Raw genomic sequence first — 20,083 nt, 5'->3', positions numbered from 1 at the left:
TTCGATCAGGAAAGCTCTTAGGCTTCATCGTCAGTTAAAAGGGTATTGAAGTTGATCTTGACAAGGTTAAAGCCATTCAAGAAATGCCAACACCTCAAACAGAAAAGCAGGTGAGGGGATTCCTTGGACGTTTGAACTACATTTCAAGGTTCATATCTCATATGATTGCTACTTGTGCTCCCATTTTTAAGCTCCTCCAAAAGGATCAGGGTTGTGTTTGGATGGGTGATTGTCAAAAAGCCTTCGACAATATCAAAGAGTATTTGCTAGAACCCCCTATCTCTCCCCCTCTAGTTGAGGGAAGACCATTGATTATGTATCTGATTGTGCTAGAAGAATCTATGGGTTGTGTCTTGGATTAACAAGATGAACCAAGAAGAAAAGAGTATGCCATCTATTATTTGAGCAAGAAATTCACTAACCGTGAGTCTCGATATTCCATGCTAGAGAAAACTTGTTGTGCTCTGACTTGGGCTGCCAAGCGTCTCTGTCAATATATGATGAATCACACAACTTGGTTTATATCCAAGATAGATCCGATTAAGTATATTTTTGAAAAGCCTGCATTGACCGGAAGAATTACTCGTTGGCAGATGCTCTTGTCCGAATATGACATTGAGTATCACACCCTGAAAGCTATCAAAGGAAATGTCTTGGCCGATCATTTAGCTCATCAGCCAATCGACGATTATAAGTCTATAAATTTTGAATTCCCAGATGATGATGTGATGTGCTTAAAATTTGATGGGCCAGAGCCAGGTTCTCATTGGGGTTTAATATTTAATGAAGCAGTTAATGCTTATGGTAATGGGATTGAGGCAGTAGTCATCACTCCACATGGCTCACATGTCCCTTTTATTGCAAGATTAACATTTAAGTGCACGAACAACATGTCGGAATACGAAGCCTGCATCATAGGTCTAGAAGAAGCCATTGATCTAAGAATAAAAAATCTCGATGTTTGTGGAGACTCAGCTCTAGTTGTCAATCAAATTAAAGGAGAATGGGAAACTCGTCAACCTGGCCTAATCCAATACAAAGACTATGCAAGGAGGTTATCTACTTTCTTCAACAAGATTGAATTTCATCACATCCCTCGTGAGGAAAATCAAATGGCAGATGCCTTGGCAACTTTGGCTTCCATGATCATTGTGAATCGTTGGAGACCCGCTCATGTATTTGTAATGGAAGAAGTTTCTGATGACAAGCCATGGTACCACAACATCAAGTTATATCTCCAGAGTCAAGAGTACCCACCTAGGGCATCAAACAAAGATAAGAAGACCTTGAGAAGACTGGCTAGTAACTTCTTTCTAAACGAAGACGTGCTATACAAGAAAAACTTTGACATGGTTCTGCTCAAATGCGTGGATAGACACGAAGCATACCTGTTGTCGCATTACGCGAAAAACCGGCGGGAAAATGAAACAACAGAGCCGCCACCGTGCGTTATTTATCCCAAAGGAGGGAAAGGAAACGCTCGAAGTAAACCTGGAAAAGACATGGTCTCGCGACTAGAGAGAGATGGGATCGGGAGTCGGTTATGCGAAGGGAAGGTATTAGCACCCCTACGCATCCGTCGTACTCGACGGGATCCACGCTCAAAAGAAAGGATAAGGTTGCTAAAAACTGCTCAAAATTGCACAAGGCTGGAAGCAAACACAGAAAGACGGAAGAAACGGGACTCGGCAGGATACCGCATCCTGGGCCTACGTAGCCTGTCAGACACAGACATCAGAGTCGACGTAGTTCGGGACATGGGAAACGTGCTCGCTAGGATGTCGCATCCTATGCATACGTATCTTCTCTGACCGGAGAAGAATCAGAGCACTCGTAGCTCGGCTAACGCACGCCAAATAAAACCACACAGGAAACCGACTGCCAATCGCTGGACTTATGTCAGACTCCAACACAAACAGGCAAACATGGAAACCGAATGCCAATCGCTGGACTTACATCAGACTCCGAACCAACAAACACACACAGGAAACCGACTGCCAATCGCTGGACTTATGTCAGACTCCAACAAGAAAACAAGACACAGGAAACCAACTGCCAATCGCTGGACTTACGTCAGACTCCAACAAACACAAAGGGTTGAAAAAGAAAAGGGCGCCCGGAGAGATCAGCTCATCTCCTGCCTACGTACCTCATCTGGTATGAGGATCAGGGCGACGTAGTTCCCCTTAACAGGGAAAGAACTTCTATCCTAACCAGAGACAAGGAAGATAACAAACTACTAGGGAGACTACGACTCGAGCCTAGAAGTTGTCATGCATACTATCCCTATGTTGAGGTTTCTATCCTAACTTGCACAGGAAGCAAGCTAGCCTAAACAGCACAAACAAACATAAGCACAAAAGCAAGCACACACACTATATACAAACAAGTGGCTCACACAAGGCTAGGCTTTAGTCAAGGGGTCATGTCAACCTCGACAAACAAGCCAGCTGGAAAAGGGTGTGGTTAGCTCTTAACCTTAACATTGAGAGTTAGGGTGAATCAGATGAAATGGGAAGTGAGGGTAAGACCTCACAGCTCTTATCCCTGACCTGGGAGAGCTTCAGACAAATGAAAGTGTAGGAGTCCAGAATGTGGGAACTCTTCTCCACAAATGACTGACACAACATGATCTTGGGTTATTATCCACAATGCATCAACACATGGTGTATGAGCAAAGTGAATGACACAACTGAATAGCAGGGGATGGATTGCACATCCCTTTTATCTGCCAATTGCCTCCTAAGAGGTCTTTACCTGCTTGGCACAAAATTAAACATTCACAAGCATTGCCTCTTAAGGAGGGCTTCAGACAGGTGCCTGCCCACATAACAGGACAGGTCTTCCAGACTACATGAAGTCAAAGGAATTATACCTCAGTGGTTAAGCAAACCACAAGCTAGCAAAGCAAGTTCAAATGAACTATAAGCAACTTAGGTACCTGTGAAGAATCTAAACCAATCAGTTCAACTGTACAGACAAACAATCAACATGCAATAACAAACAGACAGACAATGTTCACAATGTGCAAGCCACAAGGCAAACTCAAATGAGTTAGCATCAACCTACAAAACACACAAGTGTTAGTAATCAAGAGCAAACATCAATGCTCAAATGAGTAAGCATCATCAACTATGGACTTGGATGTTTAAACCTGAAATCAAAACCCACATGTAAGCCACAAACCACTAGGTCAAAGCCTAGGGTCAAAGATGGAGAAAAAAGTCAAAACAGATCCTCAAACTTGACATGAAACAACCTCAAACACTTATTGACATATCCTAAAAAGGCTCATATCAAAATCATTAACCAAATGCATTTCATGATCAAGTGAAGTCAAAGGCATTTTCAAAGCATCCAAATGGTCAACAGGAATGAAAAATCTCAATCAAAACAGAAATGATTCCAAAAAATCTGGAAAAAATCATGAGCAATCTAGACATCCATAACATACATCACCCAAAAAATCAGAAGCATTGTACATCATTAGGCATGGCAATCACATAGCACAATCAAGACAATCACATGTGTGACACAAATTGTCACACCAAGTTAGCATGAGCATAAAACAAAATGGGAGCATGGGAAAAATCTCAAACCAAAGCCAAAATGTTCATCAACATGTCTAGAATCCACACCCAAAATTTCAGAAGCATTGGATAAGGAACAAGCATTTTATGATGAAAGGAACAAGGCAATAGCATAAATGGACACATGTTCAATCACCCTAGGACAAATGATTTTTCAAGCCAGGCACAATTTGCAATTCAATAATCATAAAAAAGTAGATAGGATAAGGATCATTGTGCAAAAAATTGGGGATCAATTGGTGCATTTTCCTATTTATAATGATTTTTTGAAGTTGAGAAAAATAAAAAAAACAAGTAGAGCTCATAGCATAAAAAAAGGAGGGAAAATGAATAAATGGCAAGGCATTTGAGAAACTACACTCAGCCGGATTCGAACCATGGCCAATTTTGAATTGTGGCGCGCCATAAGATGAAACGCACCGTTTCACTTATGCGTTGGCCTGCTGATTCAGCAGTCAACTGCTGAGTGGCACGGGTCAAAGCGTTCAGGGCCAATCAAACTGCAAGCCAGGCAAACACATGGACCAATGGATAGCAAGCCCTAGGACACGCATGCAAACCAGAAAAACGTTGCCAGAAGCACAAAACCGTGGCTGAAAGATGATCTTCATCTTCTTCCTCACGGAGCCAATGAACAGTGCATGAGGTTCATGTGATTTCCAGAAAAATTCTCCAGAATTCAAAATCAAATACATCATTCTGTAGATCTTTCAATGGTGATAACGAATCAAACAAAAGCTAAGCATGAATCATCATATCAAGAGCAAATCGAACAAAAGAAAAAATGACATCAAAACTTGAATCCAGCATAACTTCGTGTACAATGCACCAATTCACTCAAAATTTACATCAGCATCATCACCAATGAAGGATCTACACAAATATCACAAAGATTTTGAGAATTAAAGAGGTCGAAACCTGACCTTCTTGATGAGCAGAACCTGGAATTGCGTGCTACCAGCTCAGCCAAGCCTTAAATCTCCTCCACAATGCTTATTGAAGTGATTGATGATGAGTTGAATGCTCTAACACAACTGAATCCAGCTCAATTTGCGATTTCCATGGAACCTTCAAGCTTTGCACATGAACAAATATGGCACGATTCCTTCCAATTCCACGTCCAATCTTGCTTAACAATGCTTCCTCATTACAAATCAATCAATAAAACATGCTCTTGTTTGAAGAATTTGCAAAAAAAAATTGAGAGAAAAGTTTTGGTGATTTTTGGATCTAGATCTGAAATTGCAGCTAATGGTGGAAACATTTATGATTATCCATTTATACTTCATGCTAATGATGTTTAAATCATGTTTAAGCCAAAGCCAAAGGTGATTAGCAACTTTGAAGGTGTAAGTGCAAAATGAGTTTTTCACCCTCCATGCATGGGAAGCACGTGAACAGTACCAATTTCTGGCCCAAATCCATTTAAAATAAGTCCATGCAAGCTTTAGGATTGGTTTTGTATGCTCATGATCATTCAATATGATGTTATGCAATTTTCTTCCAAAAACTTCATGAATAAGCACATGCCCATGAAAAGGAAATTTAAGTCATGTGATGGTATGTTTGGAAACTACAAGTTATAAGGATCAAAATGCAAAAAGAACCACTCATTTTGGAGCTTTGGTTAAAAAGTTATGCTCATTTGAATTTTGAAACACACTTTGCCATGATTGGATCATATCTCCTTAACCACACATGAGAAATTCATGATCTTGGACTTTTTGGAAATGGGAGAGAAAAATCTTCAACTTTCATGTTGGACAAAATTTCATTTGAAGCTTTCTTGATGATGTAATCTTGAGTTGAAGTTGGTCCAAAATCTTTCCATTTTTGGAAAGTTCAAATTACAGGTCACCTGCTATTTTTGGAAAGTCTTGACCTGACCTTAAATTCTTTAATGTTGATGTTTGAAATGTAAAATGAGACTTGTTTGAACATGAATGAATCATCTCTAACCACTTCCCACCTTCAAATCCACAGTTGACTTTGCTGTTGACTTCTATGGGCCTCAGATGAATTGATCATGTACTGATGAGTTCTGAGCCTTCAACACTTGGCCAAGCTAATTCAAAATGATCCTTGGGGTCATGTAAGCTCAATGTACCAACCCTAGGGCTTTGATCTCATGGAAAATGCTCTTGTTGCCTTGCACAGCTGAATCTCCTGACCAGTCTTGCCTGATGAGATGTAATGAACTATGCAATGCTAATGCAATCCTAATGACCTAAAAATGAAATGTATATACAAATGGGAGGTGCAAATTTGAGGTGCTACAGCTGCCCCTATTCAATCAACTGGGAACCTGAACGGATGAGAGCAACGACTGTCAGACCTTCAAGGTAAACAAGGATTGAATACCAAAGAATCATAGAAATTTGCACTCTGCGGGGAATGAACAGGATATTTACAACAGTAACCAGACAAGACGTTTACCGACGACTCTACTGGGGAGTTTGATTTTTTTACCCATGGAAAGATACAGCCAGACGTCAATGGACGACTAGGAAAAACTCGACGTTTATCGACACCAACGGAGAGGTGACCAGACATCAACGGATGAATGAGAAGACTCGACCAGACGTCAACGGACGAACGGGAGAAGCTCGACGTTTATCGACACCAACGGAGAGGTGACCAGACATCAACAGATGAACCGGGAGAAAGAGATACAACCAGACGTCAATGGACGAATGGGAAAAACTCGACGTTTATCGACACCAACGGAGAGGTGACCAGACATCAACGGATGAATGAGAAGACTCGACCAGACGTCAACGGACGAACGGGAGAAGCTCGACGTTTATCGACACCAACAAAGAGGTGACCAGACATCAACAGATGACCGGGAGAAGCTCGACGTTTATCGACACCAACGGAGAGGTGACCAGACATCCACGGATGAATGGGGAGAAAGAGATACAACCAGACGTCAACGGACGAATGGGAAAAACTCGACGTTTATCGACACCAACAAAGAGGTGACCAGACATCAACGGATGAATGAGAAGACTCGACCAGACGTCAACGGACGAACGGGAGAAGCTCGACGTTTATCGACACCAACGGAGAGGTGACCAGACATCAACAGATGACCGGGAGAAGCTCGACGTTTATCGACACCAACGGAGAGGTGACCAGACATCCACGGATGAATGGGAATGAATAGAGATGTTACAAACATCGAAAGATGATGTTTACTGACATCAAAAAGGGATGACCAGACATTTACCGATGATTGGGGGTGAGACTCGATGTTTACCGACATCGAAAGATGATGTTTACCGACATCAAAAAAGGACGACCAAACATTTACCGATGACTGGGGTGAGACTCGATGTTTACCGACATCGAAAGGTGATGTTTACCGACACCAAGGAAAGGACGACCAGACATTTACCGATGACTGGGAAAAGATATGCAACCAGATGTCAACGGACAACTGGGAAAAACTCAACGTTTATCGACACCAACAGAGAGGTGACCAGACATCAACAAATGACTGGAAAAGGATACAACTATACGTCAACGGACGAATAGGAAAAACTCAACGTTTATCGACACCAACGGAGAGGTGACCACTTCTCTGGGGATAGAGGGATGCTACGAACATCGAAAGATGATGTTTACCGACATCAAAAAGGGATGACTAGACATTTACCGATGACTGGGGTGACTCGATGTTTACCGACACCGAAACAATGGTGTTTACCGATACCAAAAAGAGAACACACGCGGGTACTGACATGACACTTACCGGTATCACAAGAATGACATCTTCAATACGTCAAGGCAAGGCTAAACACTTGCTGGGGACCTCACTGGGGAGAATCAAGCTTTCCTTTCACTGCGGATGAGGAAATAAACCTCTCTGGGGAACTATCAACCCTGAATACTGTCAGGAGCAACTGTAGCAAATGTGTCATACAGATGTTGAACAATGATCCGCCTCTGCCGGGGATACGGTCTGATTAGGTTTAACACATGAATGCATATGTTTGAATTTTTTTTGGCGTAATGCTCCATATTGGATGGAAATGCTACGCGATTTGAGGATGCAATGATTACTACATGCAAGATGCAGAATGATGAAAACTCCTGCTGGGGAGCAAACGGATTGCTCTGCTGAGCACACAAATCTGAATAGATTCTCCAACTCTATGGGGAGACTCTGTCTGAGGAACATGCCAACTTCTCAAACGTGCTGGGAAATAACATTGCTGCTGGAGAAAGGATCCCACCAGGGACAACCTTCCCTGAATCCAATCCGCTCGGGGACTCTGCTAGGGAAACTACTAATGCTCACCTCTACTGAGGATAATGACCAATCCACCTGTAGGATAAACTCTACTGGGGATAACCTCCACCGAACCTGATCCCCCTGGGGAACTTGCTGGGGAAAACCATCAACACAAACCTCTACCGGGGAGATCTGCTAGGGAAAACATTCACGACCCTAATGGGGAGAGGCATACTCTGTTGCGGAAATAATAGACCAGACCATGTTGGAGATAGACAGCCACAACCCTGTCGGGGAAAAGCGTTCATGACCATGCCGGGGATAGAAGTACTTCAAACCTGACTGCTGAGGAATAAACTACTCCACTGACACCTCCGCTGGGGATACAACAACCTTCCAACTCGGTGAGGATTAACGATCTTCCAACTAGCTGGGGATAAACCTACTTTCAGGCCTGCTACCCACTGCTGGGGATGAACAATCATATAGCTTTCAGACTTGCTTGGGGAAACTAGCACTTCCAAGCCTGCTGGGGAACTATCCTCAATCCTGCTGAGGAATTCCTGATCTGGAATACGCTGGGTAGACAAGTCCTGAATTTGCTTCAACTGTTGGGGAGGATCCCCATCTCACACTACTGGACAGTGCTGACAACATCCCTGAACAAACCATGACTTACCTGCTTCGGCCAGGAACTAAAGGTAATGACCTGCAAAACAACAAGACAAACATGCCCCAGGGGATTGCATGGATAAGATACACAAGTGTACTCAACATTCAAAATGATTTTCAAATGTTTTATCTTTCTGCACGTTATTGTCTAGCCTTCATGTTTTTATATGCAATGTTTATCAAAAATTCGGACGTTTTTGCAAACAAAATAGTAAAATAAAAACAAGAGAGCAATTTATCTGAATAACGACTTTTATTGATTGAAAATGGGCCTGAAAAGGCGAATACATCGGGAAGCAATTCCTAGAAAGAGGTAATTGCGCACAAAAGGAAAATAAACTATCCTAATGGCAATGTGAACACGGCATCCACTATTTCCTAATTCTGTTATGACTCACAGATCATCAATTTCTCCCAATTCCTTGCTTTCTGAGAAGAATGACTGGACCGATCACATCTTTGGAAATGGTAGGCACTGAAGCGCGATGAAGTACAGATAACTCAGACTGTAGTCTTCGCTTTAATCCCTCTTTTGCCTGGATCGCCCTTGCGGGTTTTCAATCCACCGGGATACCCATTTTTGCCTAGGCCGCCCTTGCGGGTTTTCGACTTACCGGGTGTACAAATTCTTTTCATTTTTTATCCCTAACTTTTGCCCGAACCTTTTTTTTTTTTTTGGTTCGCCGGGATGCCCTTTTTTGCCTGGACTCTTTTATTCTTTTTGTCCAGCGGGTCAATTTATGCGAAGTATTTTTTGACTATATCTGAGTTAACAGGGGACGGAAAATCTTCACCATCCATAGTTGTAAGCATCAAGGCTCCACCAGTGAAAACCTTCTTAACAACATATGGACCTTCATAATTAGGAGTCCATTTGCCCTTGTTATCTGTACCGGGAGGAAGGATCCTCTTCAAAACTAGATCACCCGTCTGATAGCTTCGAGGATGCACTTTTTGATCAAAGGCTCTCTTCATCCTTCTCTGATATAACTGCCCATGGCACACCGCTGCTAACCGTCTCTCTTCAATAAGGCTCAACTCGTTAAACCTCGTCCGAATCCATTCGGCTTCGTCAAGCTTGACATCCAACAGGACTCTCAGAGAAGGAATCTCCACTTCAACAGGTAGGACTGCTTCCATACCATACACAAGGGAGTAAGGGGTTGCCCCGGTCGACGTACGTACTGAGGTACGATACCCATGCAAAGTGAAAGGCAGCATCTCATGCCAATCCTTGTACGTCACGACCATCTTCTGCACAATCTTCTTGATATTCTTGTTTGCCGCCTCTACAGCACCATTCATCTTCGGTCTGTAAGGAGAAGAATTGTGATGTTCAACCTTGAAATCTCTGCAAAGCTCTTTCATCATCTTGTTATTGAGATTCGAACCATTATCAGTAATGATTCTCTCAGGAACTCCATAACGAAAGATGATTTCCTTCTTGATAAACCGGGCAACCACTTGTTTGGTAACATTGGCATAGGAGGCTGCTTCCACCCACTTGGTGAAGTAGTCAATCGCAACCAGGATGAAGCGATGTCCATTGGAAGTAGTAGGCTCAATCTTCCCAATCATATCAATGCCCCACATCGCGAACGGCCAAGGCGAATTCATGACATTCAGAGGGCTTGGTGGTACATGCACCTTATCAGCATAAATCTGGAATTTATGGCACTTCTGAGCGTACTTAAAACAATCGGATTCCATAGTCATCCAGTAATAACCGGCTCTCAACAATTTCTTGGACATTGCATGACCACCAGCATGGGTACCAAGAGATCCTTCGTGCACTTCTTGCATCAACATGTCTGCTTCGTGTCTATCCACGCATCTGAGCAGAACCATGTCAAAGTTTCTCTTGTACAGCACATCATCCTGATTCAAATAAAAGCTTCCAGCTAGCCTTCTCAGGGTTTTCTTATCATTCTTCGACGCACCTTCAGGATACTCCTGGCTCTTGAGGAAATTCTTGATATCATAGTGTAAGACCCCAATTTTGTCCCTAAGATCCCTCATGGCATCATATCATACCATATCATGGCCTCAAGGATCATTGTGCACCTTGCCTCCTTCCCTGTGGGTGGGTTATCTTTTTGAGAGTGATTCTTGATCACCAAGCATGTTTTGCATTTGTATATCATTGCTTTTCTTTTATCACTAACCAAAAGTACAAAAATATGTCATCTAACCTTTGTCTTGCAGATGAAGCAATCACAGGTCAAGATAGTCAAAGGCATTCATTGAGCAATAAGTGGTGGCCATTCTTGAGAATTTGGACACCACAATCATTCACAAGAGTTCATATGAGCTATGATATCATTTTGAATCAAAATCCCAAGTGGTAGAGGCTTGAATTTCATCAGAACATTGCCATGTCATCTGAAGACCTAGAAAGTCAACTGCCAGGTCAACTGTGGATTTGGAGGTGGGAAGTGATTAGAAATACTTCATTCATGTTCAAACAAGTCTCATTTGACATTTCAAACATCAACATTGAAGAAAATAAAGTCAGGTCAAAACTTTCCAAAAATAGAAAGTGACCTATAATTCAAATTTGCCAAAAATGGAAAGGTTTTAACCTAACTTCAACCTCAAATTACATGACCAAAAATGCTTCAAATGAAATTTTGTTGAACATGAAAGTTTTAGATCTTTCTGTCCTATTTCCAAAAAGTCCAAGATCATCAATTTCTCATGTGTGGTTAAGGAGATATGATCAAAACATGGCAAGGTGTACATGAAGATTCAAATGTGCATAACTTCTCAACCAAAGCTCCAATTCAAGTGGCTCTTTTTTGTACATTCTTCTCTTGACTTCTACTTTCCAAAACATGCATTGTATTTCATTAATTGTCATCATATGAAAATGTGCCAATTCACTTGATTTTTGGAGGGAATTTTTAAAGTTTAAAATTGGTGAATTATTTGAACATTTGGCAATTACCATTGATTTTAAAATGTGGTTTTAAGTGAAAATCAAGTGATTTCGTGCACTGTTCACCATGCATTTTCATGCATAGGGTGAAATTGCAATTTTGCACAAGCACCTCATTTTTGCTAATCCAATTACCATTTGGCTAAGCATGATTAAGAGAGTGATTAGGGAGAAGTATATATAGCAAATCATAACTGTTTTCTGCTAACAACACACACAAATTTCAGACCTAGAAAATTCTTCAAACTTTTTCTCTCAAATTTTCTTCACATTTCTTCAAACCAAAGCACAATCCACTACTTGATTCATCACTCTGAAGCATCATTGATCATTATTGGACTTGGAATCACATGAATTCGTGCACATTGGAGCAGCTTGGAGCTTGAACTCATCCATGGTGAAATCAAATTCTGCTCGAATCAAGAACCATTGAACCTCAAGATCTCTTCCAAACACTTGTACAAGCTTGCTAGAGGAAGATTGAAGCATTGCAAGGCCTGATTCCATTGAATTCCAAAGCTGCTCTTCAAGAGGTCACGAAATTGATTCTCTCTTTTCTCAAATTGCTTATGCTAATGTTGTAGATCATGTTGTTGTGGTTAATCTGAGCTTTGAATCACTAAAATCCATGCAATATTCATTGAGATTCGACTGTTTAAAAGTTTGATGATGAATCTTGTTTTGTTCGATCCTCATGATACACGATGTTAGATGCTTAACCATTGCTTGATTCTTGATCCATGATGTTTATGCTACATGTACATGTGCTTAGTTTTAAGATCTGGAAAATTTGTTCATCGTGTTCTTGAAGCATTACTGTTCATCGCGTGCTTGTAAGAAGATGATTCAGAATTTTAGGCCACGCTTTGATCCGTCCAAAAACCGTTGCCTTTGTTCCTTAGGGTTTTAGCGCCATTGGTTGCATGCTGATGCCATGCGCGCGCTGTGATTGGCCAGGAAAATTTAAATAAAACGGTGCGTTTAGCACCTGGCGCCAATTTCAAATTGAGCCTCACTTCGATTCCAGCTTGTGCCAATTATTCAAAATGCCTTGCATTATTTTCTTTTCCCTCCATATTCATGTACATGCTTCATATGCTTTTTTTTAATTTTTCTTCACCTTCCAAAATTCATAAATAATTGATAAATGATCCAAAAAATATGAGGATTTTTGCATCATATCACATTTTCTGTCTAGAATTTTATGATCATTTTTCCATAAATTATGCATGGCTGGAAAATTATTTTGCCTAGGGTTTGTGAACATGTATGCTTCTTGTACCTTGCCTTGCCATATATTTTGTGAAATGTTGTTTGCTTATCCAATGAATCTGAAAATTTGCATGTTGAAACTAGACACTTTGCTTGACATTTTGGTGTTGATTTGGTTTTTTTACCATTTATGGTTTCTGTTTTATGATCATGTGAATGTAGGTGTGACAATTTGTGTCACACCTTTGCTTATTCATCTTATGTGATGTGTTTGCCTTACCTATTGATCTCCAATTGCTCTGATTTTTTGTGTGATACCTATTATGGATGTTGTGAATGAGCATGAATTTTCTTGGAATTATTTGATTGATTTCTGATTTATTTGAGATTTTTCATTCTGGTTGGTCACATTTGAGCTTTAAAATTGCCTTGAACTTCAATTGATCATGAAATGGATTTGGTATATGATATGAATGTGAGACCTTTTGGATTGTTTCAAGGTGTGTTTGAAGTTGATTCATGTTAATTTTCAGCTTCTGTTTTAAATTTTTTCTCCATCTTTGACCCTAGGCTTTGACCTAGTGGTTTGCTTCTCATGTTTGAGCTTTGATTTCAGGTTGAACATCCAAGTTATATAGTTCATGATGCTCCATCACTTGAGCATTTGATGTTTGCCTTTGGATACTAATATTGTGTGTTTTGTAGGGTTGTTAACTCATTTGAGCTTGACTTGTGGCTTATGCCTTTGCTTATTGGGTTTGACTGTTGATATTAACCGTTGTTTGATTGTCTGAGTTGTATACTGATTTGTTTGATGTTTCCACAGGCACATAAGTTGCTTAAGTTCAATTTGAACTTGCTTTTGCTTGGTTGCTTAACCACTTAGGTATAACCTCTCTTCTTCATGTAGTCTGGAAGACCTGTCCTGTTACTTGGGCAGGCACCTGTCTGAAGTCCTCCTTAAGAGGCCATGTTCTTGTGTGTTTATTTTTGTGCTAAGCAGGAAAAGTCCTTTGATAAGGCAATTGGCAGATAAAAGAGATGTGTAATCCATCTCCTGCTATTTAGTGTGTCATCCCTTTGTTCACATTACATGTTGATGCATTGTGGATACTAACCCAAGATCCTATAGAGTCAATCACTTGTGGAGAAGAGTTCCTACTTTCTGAACTCCCACATCTTCTATTATTCAAAGCTCTCCCAGGCCAGGGATAAAAGCTATGAGGCACACCCCTCATCTCTATTTCATCTGCTTCACCTTAACTCTCAATGTTAAGGTTAAGAGCACAATATCACCCCATTCCAGTTGACTGTAAAGTCTAACCTTGCTTGAGCCTAATTGCTTGTATATAGTGTGTGCTAATTGACTTGTTTGTCTGATTACTTGATTCATTTGTGCATATTTGCTTATGTGTGCCTTTGTGCATTTATCATCATTAATTGTACATAATTGCATAATCATTGTTCATATCTGTGTGATCATCTTGTTTTGAGGAGTCAACTGTAAGCCCATTTATTGGCAGTTGTTTCCTATGACCATTGAGGAATCAATTGTAAGTCCAGTTATTGGCATTTGTTTCCTGTGATATGGTAGGAGATTGGTATAAGTCCAGTGATTGGCATCCGGTATCCGGTTTTCTTTCTTTCATTTGTGAGACTAGTATAAGTCTAGTGATTGGCATCTGGTATCATTGTTTTGTTTTGGGAGATTGGTGTAAATCCATTGATTGGTATCCGGTATCCACCTTTGTTTGTGAGATTGGTATAAGTCAATTGATTGACATCCGATATCCATTTGTTTTGCTTATTTGTTATTGCTCATTGTTGCCTTTTCCAAAGGAATCACTTGAATCATCTTCCATATGATTTCAAGAGGTGAACATCTAAGAAGTTTTACACTCCCTCACCCTCCATCCTTTTTTTCTTTCTTTAAACCTCCATTTGCATGTTAATACCAACTTGAAAACTATTGTGCCAACATTTTCATCTCTTTTCAAATTAGAAATCTAGGCCTTAAGCCTTTGACTTTTCAAACTTCATTTTCTTAATACTTCTTTTGAATTGAACTTTAATCATACTTTGATCATCTTTTGTGAATAAATTCTAATTGGTTAATCCAACTCATTCAATTGTTTTGTGGCTTTGTCCATTCTTGATAAGTTTTCATACATTAGCCATAGGTTTGATTTATCCTAGTTGGTTGATGTTAATCTCACCTTTTGTCCTTAGTGATTGAATTGTAAGACTTCCTTGCTTATTATAGGGTTAACCCCTCACTAGCAAATTGAAGCTTTTTCACACATGGTGGACTTGTTGTTTGTATAAGGTTGAGTTTTCTCCCGTGGATAACGAAAGACCTTAGGGCTTTTGTTTAAAATGAACCCACTCATATTTTGGAAATCTTTTAGCCGAACTACGGCGTTTTGATCCTTACCTTCCATGGAAAGGTACGTAGGCAACAGGTTCATCCGTTCAAACACAAAAATAATAACTTGTATATTCTTTTCTCATCCCTTCAATCCATGTTTGCACAATAAATATTTCATAAACAAATAACATTTCATTCAACAAGTGTGAAAAGGGCTCCCTAGGAGTACCTAGGACGTTTTGGGTGCCTAACACCTTCCCATTGCGTAATTTACCCCTTACCCAGATCTCTGATCTTTTCATTAGTTTTCTATGCGTAAAACTTCTTAGGCTTTTGTTCGCTTTTTAGCCATTCCTTTGGATAAATAAAAGTGCGGTGGCGACTCGATTCTTTGTATGCTTTGCTTTTGATTTAATCAATAAATCATAAAGTGATGAATACACCGCTACACATAGTACCACGATTTCTCATCCACAACAGACTCGGCTGCAAACACATACGCAGGCCTCTCGAGCTGATTCACCGTAACATGTGGCACATGATTCCACCAATGAACTTTGATCATAGAAGATAAAGTAGCCAAGGCATCAACCATCTGATTCTCATCCCGGGGAACATGATACAGTTTCACCTTTTTGAAGAATGTCAGGATCCTTCTAGTGTAATCTCTGTAAGGAATCAAATGCGGTTGATTAGTATTCCAATCTCCATTGACCTGGTTAATCACTAGAGCGAAATCTCCATATATGTCCAGAGTCTTGATCCTCAGATCGATGGCTTCTTCTATCCCCATGATACAAGCCTCATACTCAGCCTCGTTGTTGGTTACGTCAAAAGTAAGCCTAGCAGAAAAAGGTATATGAGCCCCTTTAGGATTGATAAGCACTGCCCCAACACCGTTGCCATTCACATTCACAGCCCCATCAAACATCAATGTCCACTTGTCATCAGGATCCGGTCCCTCATCGACAAGAGGCTCTTCACAATCTTTCATCTTAAGATACATGATGTCTTCATCAGGGAACTCAAACATCATCGGCTGATAATCATCAATCGGTTGCTCGGCAAGGTAGTCTGACAGAATACTACCTTTGATGGCCTTCTGCGACGTGTACTGGATATCATACTCAGTTAAAATCATCTGCCAGCGGGCAACACGTCCAGTGAGAGCCGGCTTCTCAAAGATGTACTTCACTGGATCCATTTTAGAAATCAACAAGGTAGTATGGTTCAACATATATTGCCTCAGTCGGCGAGCAACCCAGGCCAAAGCACAACAAGTTTTCTCAAGCTGTGAATATTTGATTTCACAGTCGGTAAACTTTTTGCTAAGGTAGTATATGGCATGCTCTTTTCGACCAGACTCGTCATGCTGTCCCAATACACACCCCATCGAGTTCTCAGTCACTGACAGGTACATTATCAGAGGTCTCCCAGGAACTGGAGGTATGAGGATTGGAGGTTTCTGCAAATACTCTTTTATCTTGTCAAAAGCTTTCTGACAGTCATCATTCCACCTGATTGCTTGATTCTTCCTTAGCAATTTGAATATCGGTTCACACGTGGCAGTTAGGTGAGATACAAACCTTGCAATGTAGTTCAATCTCCCTAAAAACCCACGAACCTGCTTTTCTGTTTTCGGTTCAGGCATCTCTTGAATAACTTTTACTTTTGCTGGATCAACCTCAATCCCTTTCTCACTGACAATGAAGCCTAACAGCTTACCGGATCTCACCCCAAACGTACACTTGTTTGGATTCAACCTCAGTTTGAACTTTTTCAGCCTTTCAAACAATTTCTGCAAATTTACCAGGTGCTCCTCTTCTATCTGCGACTTCGCAATCATATCATCCACGTACACTTCAATCTCTTTGTGCATCATGTCATGAAAGAGAGTCGTCATAGCCCTCTGATAGGTAGCACCGGCATTCTTCAGCCCAAATGGCATCACTTTATAGCAGAACGTGCCCCAAGGTGTAATGAATGTCGTCTTTTCCATGTCCTCTGGCGCCATCTTAATCTGATTATATCCAGAGAATCCATCCATGAAAGAGAAAACCGAGGATTGAGCCGTATTATCAACCAATACATCAATGTGAGGTAATGGGAAATCATCTTTCGGACTTGCTCTGTTCAAATCCCGGTAATCGACACACATTCTGACTTTACCATCCTTCTTCGGCACGGGAACGATGTTGGCCACCCACGGGGGATAAGTAGTAACTGACAGAAAACCCGCATCCAACTGCTTCTGAACCTCTTCCTTGATCTTAACAGCCATATCAGGACTAGTTCTCCGAAGCTTCTGCTTGACTGAAGGACAATCTTCTCTGAGAGGTAGCCTATGCACCACAATATCGGTATCCAACCCAGGCATATCTTGATACGACCAGGAGAATATCTCCACATACTCTCTCAGCATCTCAATCAACCTGCTCTTGACATCTTCCTTCAAAGCAGCCCCGATCTTGATCTCTTTTCTGGCGTCCTCAGTACCCAGGTTAATGATTTCCAACTCCTCCTGATGAGGCTGGATGACCCTTTCCTCCTGCTTCAACAATCTGACCAATTCTTTAGGGAGTTCACAGTCTTCCTCACTCTCCTCTTCAGCTTGGTAGATGGGATTATTGAAATCATACTGAGCCATAACAGAACTGTTCCTAGTGGAGTCCATAAGATCACTTATGCATGTTTAATGCTTTATTTTAGAAAAAAGAGTTCAAGAAAGTCACAAAAACAAAAACATTGCCATTTTTATTGTTTTTGAACAATGAAAATAAAAACAGAAAGACAGTGATCACAAAATTGTTTGCAAAATGTCCTTTATTAATGATATCATTGAAAAACATGATGAGGCCCTACAATGAACCACTACGTCTTGGGCAGAACGTAGGGTTTTGTGCAAAATGAAAAACAAAAGAAAATTACTCTGTTTGAAGAGTAACTTGGACCACTTCTTCAGCCGTCCAATTGTTGATCGACTCCCCTAGTGCACACGGGCGAACCCAGTTGTCTAGATCATAATCACTGTCACAGTCTTCACCACCGGTTGCAAAGACGTCACCATGATTCATCAGCCCAGCGCTGGTGAAGGTACTCGGCCCTTTCTGCTCAACCTGCTCTGCTTGCAGAGGTAGATAACCAATACCGAACTTGTCTTCCTTGACAGGCAAATCCACCATCCTGCCCCAGCCTTCTGCATTGCCCGAGTTGACAACCTCCATAGCCTGCTTGTATGATGCAATTGAGGCACTTGGCTTCTTCTGCTCAGCGAAAGCCACCCTCTCAAGAGCAACGGTCTCAAACGCTTGGCATAGAGTCTCATGGATCTCTCCATCCATCTCCACATACTTGAAAGAGGATAGGTGACTCACCAGAATGTCTTCCTCGCCGCACACAGTCACAATCTGACCATTCCAGACATACTTCAGTTTCTGATGGAGAGTTGACGAAACTGCCCCAGCCCCATGTATCCAGGGACGCCCCAATAAGCAACTATATGCTGGCTGAATATCCATCACATAGAAGATGATATCAAAAACTTCCGGGCCAATCTTCAGTAGCAACGTGACTTCACCAAAAACAGACCGTTTGGATCCGTCAAACGCACGAACAATAAGATCACTCGGAGTGAGCACAACCCCTTCAACATCTATCTTGCTTAGAATCTTCTTAGGCAACACGTTCAAAGACGAGCCAATATCCACCAGCACATGTGACAATACTGCGCCTTTGCACTCCATAGTGATATGCAGGGCCTTATTATGGTTACGACCTTCAGGCGTCAGATCCAAGTCTGTGAACCCCAATCCATGCCTCGTACTGACGTTGGCAATCACACCCTCCAATTGGTTGACAGAAATCTCTTGAGGCACATAAGCCAGATTCAACATCTTCAGCAAGGCGTTACGGTGTGCCTCAGAGCACAATAACAATGAGAGTATAGAAATCTTGGATGGAGTTTGATTCAGCTGATCTACAATCTTGTAGTCACTCTTCTTAATTATCTTCATAAACTCCTCCACATCTTTCTCGAACGAACCCTCAGGCGCCCCCTTCTGTACTGGTTCTTCATCAACCACAGCCTGCTTACCTTTAGCTTTGGCGAGTGCCTCAGCATTGTTATCTCTTAAAGGTTGCGGTGCGAACAGACGTTCACTCCTGGTAAACCCTCCAGGTCCTCCTACATTGTCCACAACTGGACCAACAGTCACAGGAGCTCTGCTCGGCACACCAATAGTCACTAGAGACTGATTAACTGGCCTTGCCTGACTTTCAGCCCTTCTGTTGCTGCGATAAGCATTGTCATACTTCCACGACACGACCCTACTATTCTCAACAGTCCTTCTGCCAGACACAACAATAGTAGTGGAAGCACTGACAGTTACTGGAGCAGAAATGGTAACAGGAGTACCAACGGTTGTAGGTGCACTGACGGTTCTCTGGCAACGTCCCTCTGACGGTTTGAAATAAATGGTGACAGTTGACACCACCCCACGATCTTTCACGGCCCGACTAAACTATAGACAACCCTCATCAATCAGATTCTGGATACCAGTCTTCAACTTGTCACAACCATTCACTGCATCTTCACACTCTGAACAACCCTGATCACAGCCCGGGAATACTCCCCCACTCAACAGACGATCCTTCACAACCACCAACGGTGTCCGAATCTCATCAACACTGACCACCAAATCTTCGGCCTCCTTCCTTTCCACATTGTTCACCCTATGCGCACCATGCTGAGGCATAGGGTTGTTCACAACATTAGGCACATGAGCAAAATTGATAGTTTTGGCGTCAATCAAGTCCTGGACCTTATGATGGAAAGCCCGACAATTCTTAATATGGTGCCCCGGTGCACCAGAGTGGAAATCGCAACGAACGTTGGCATCATACCCAGGTGGTATCTTTGTCAATGGAGCCATAGTGCACAACTCAACAAACCCTAATCGGAGCAATTCGGGCAGCAATTCAGCGTATGTCATAGGCAACGGGTCGAAACGACGATCCGGCATCCTCGGTCTCGGCTGAAAAGGACGTTGTTGTTGTGGTTGTTG

At 41.6% G+C, this 20,083-nt stretch overlaps 1 protein-coding gene across 1 annotated transcript in view; it reads left to right on the top strand.

Moving 5' to 3' along the window:
- Positions 1–500: 500 nt before the first annotated feature.
- The window catches only part of LOC127091879 (uncharacterized), a 40,052-nt gene continuing 20,469 nt past the window's right edge, over positions 501–20,083 (top strand). Inside the window, exon 1 of the mRNA XM_051030605.1 lies at positions 501–1,352. Coding sequence (XP_050886562.1) covers positions 501–1,352 — 852 coding nt within the window. The remainder of the gene's footprint in view (positions 1,353–20,083) is intronic.

The sequence above is a fragment of the Lathyrus oleraceus genome, chromosome 1, assembly GCF_024323335.1.
Source record: "Lathyrus oleraceus cultivar Zhongwan6 chromosome 1, CAAS_Psat_ZW6_1.0, whole genome shotgun sequence".
Lineage (NCBI taxonomy): Eukaryota > Viridiplantae > Streptophyta > Magnoliopsida > Fabales > Fabaceae > Lathyrus > Lathyrus oleraceus.
Note: the sequence above shows the minus strand (reverse complement) of the source record. Positions and strands in the feature narration are given on the sequence as shown.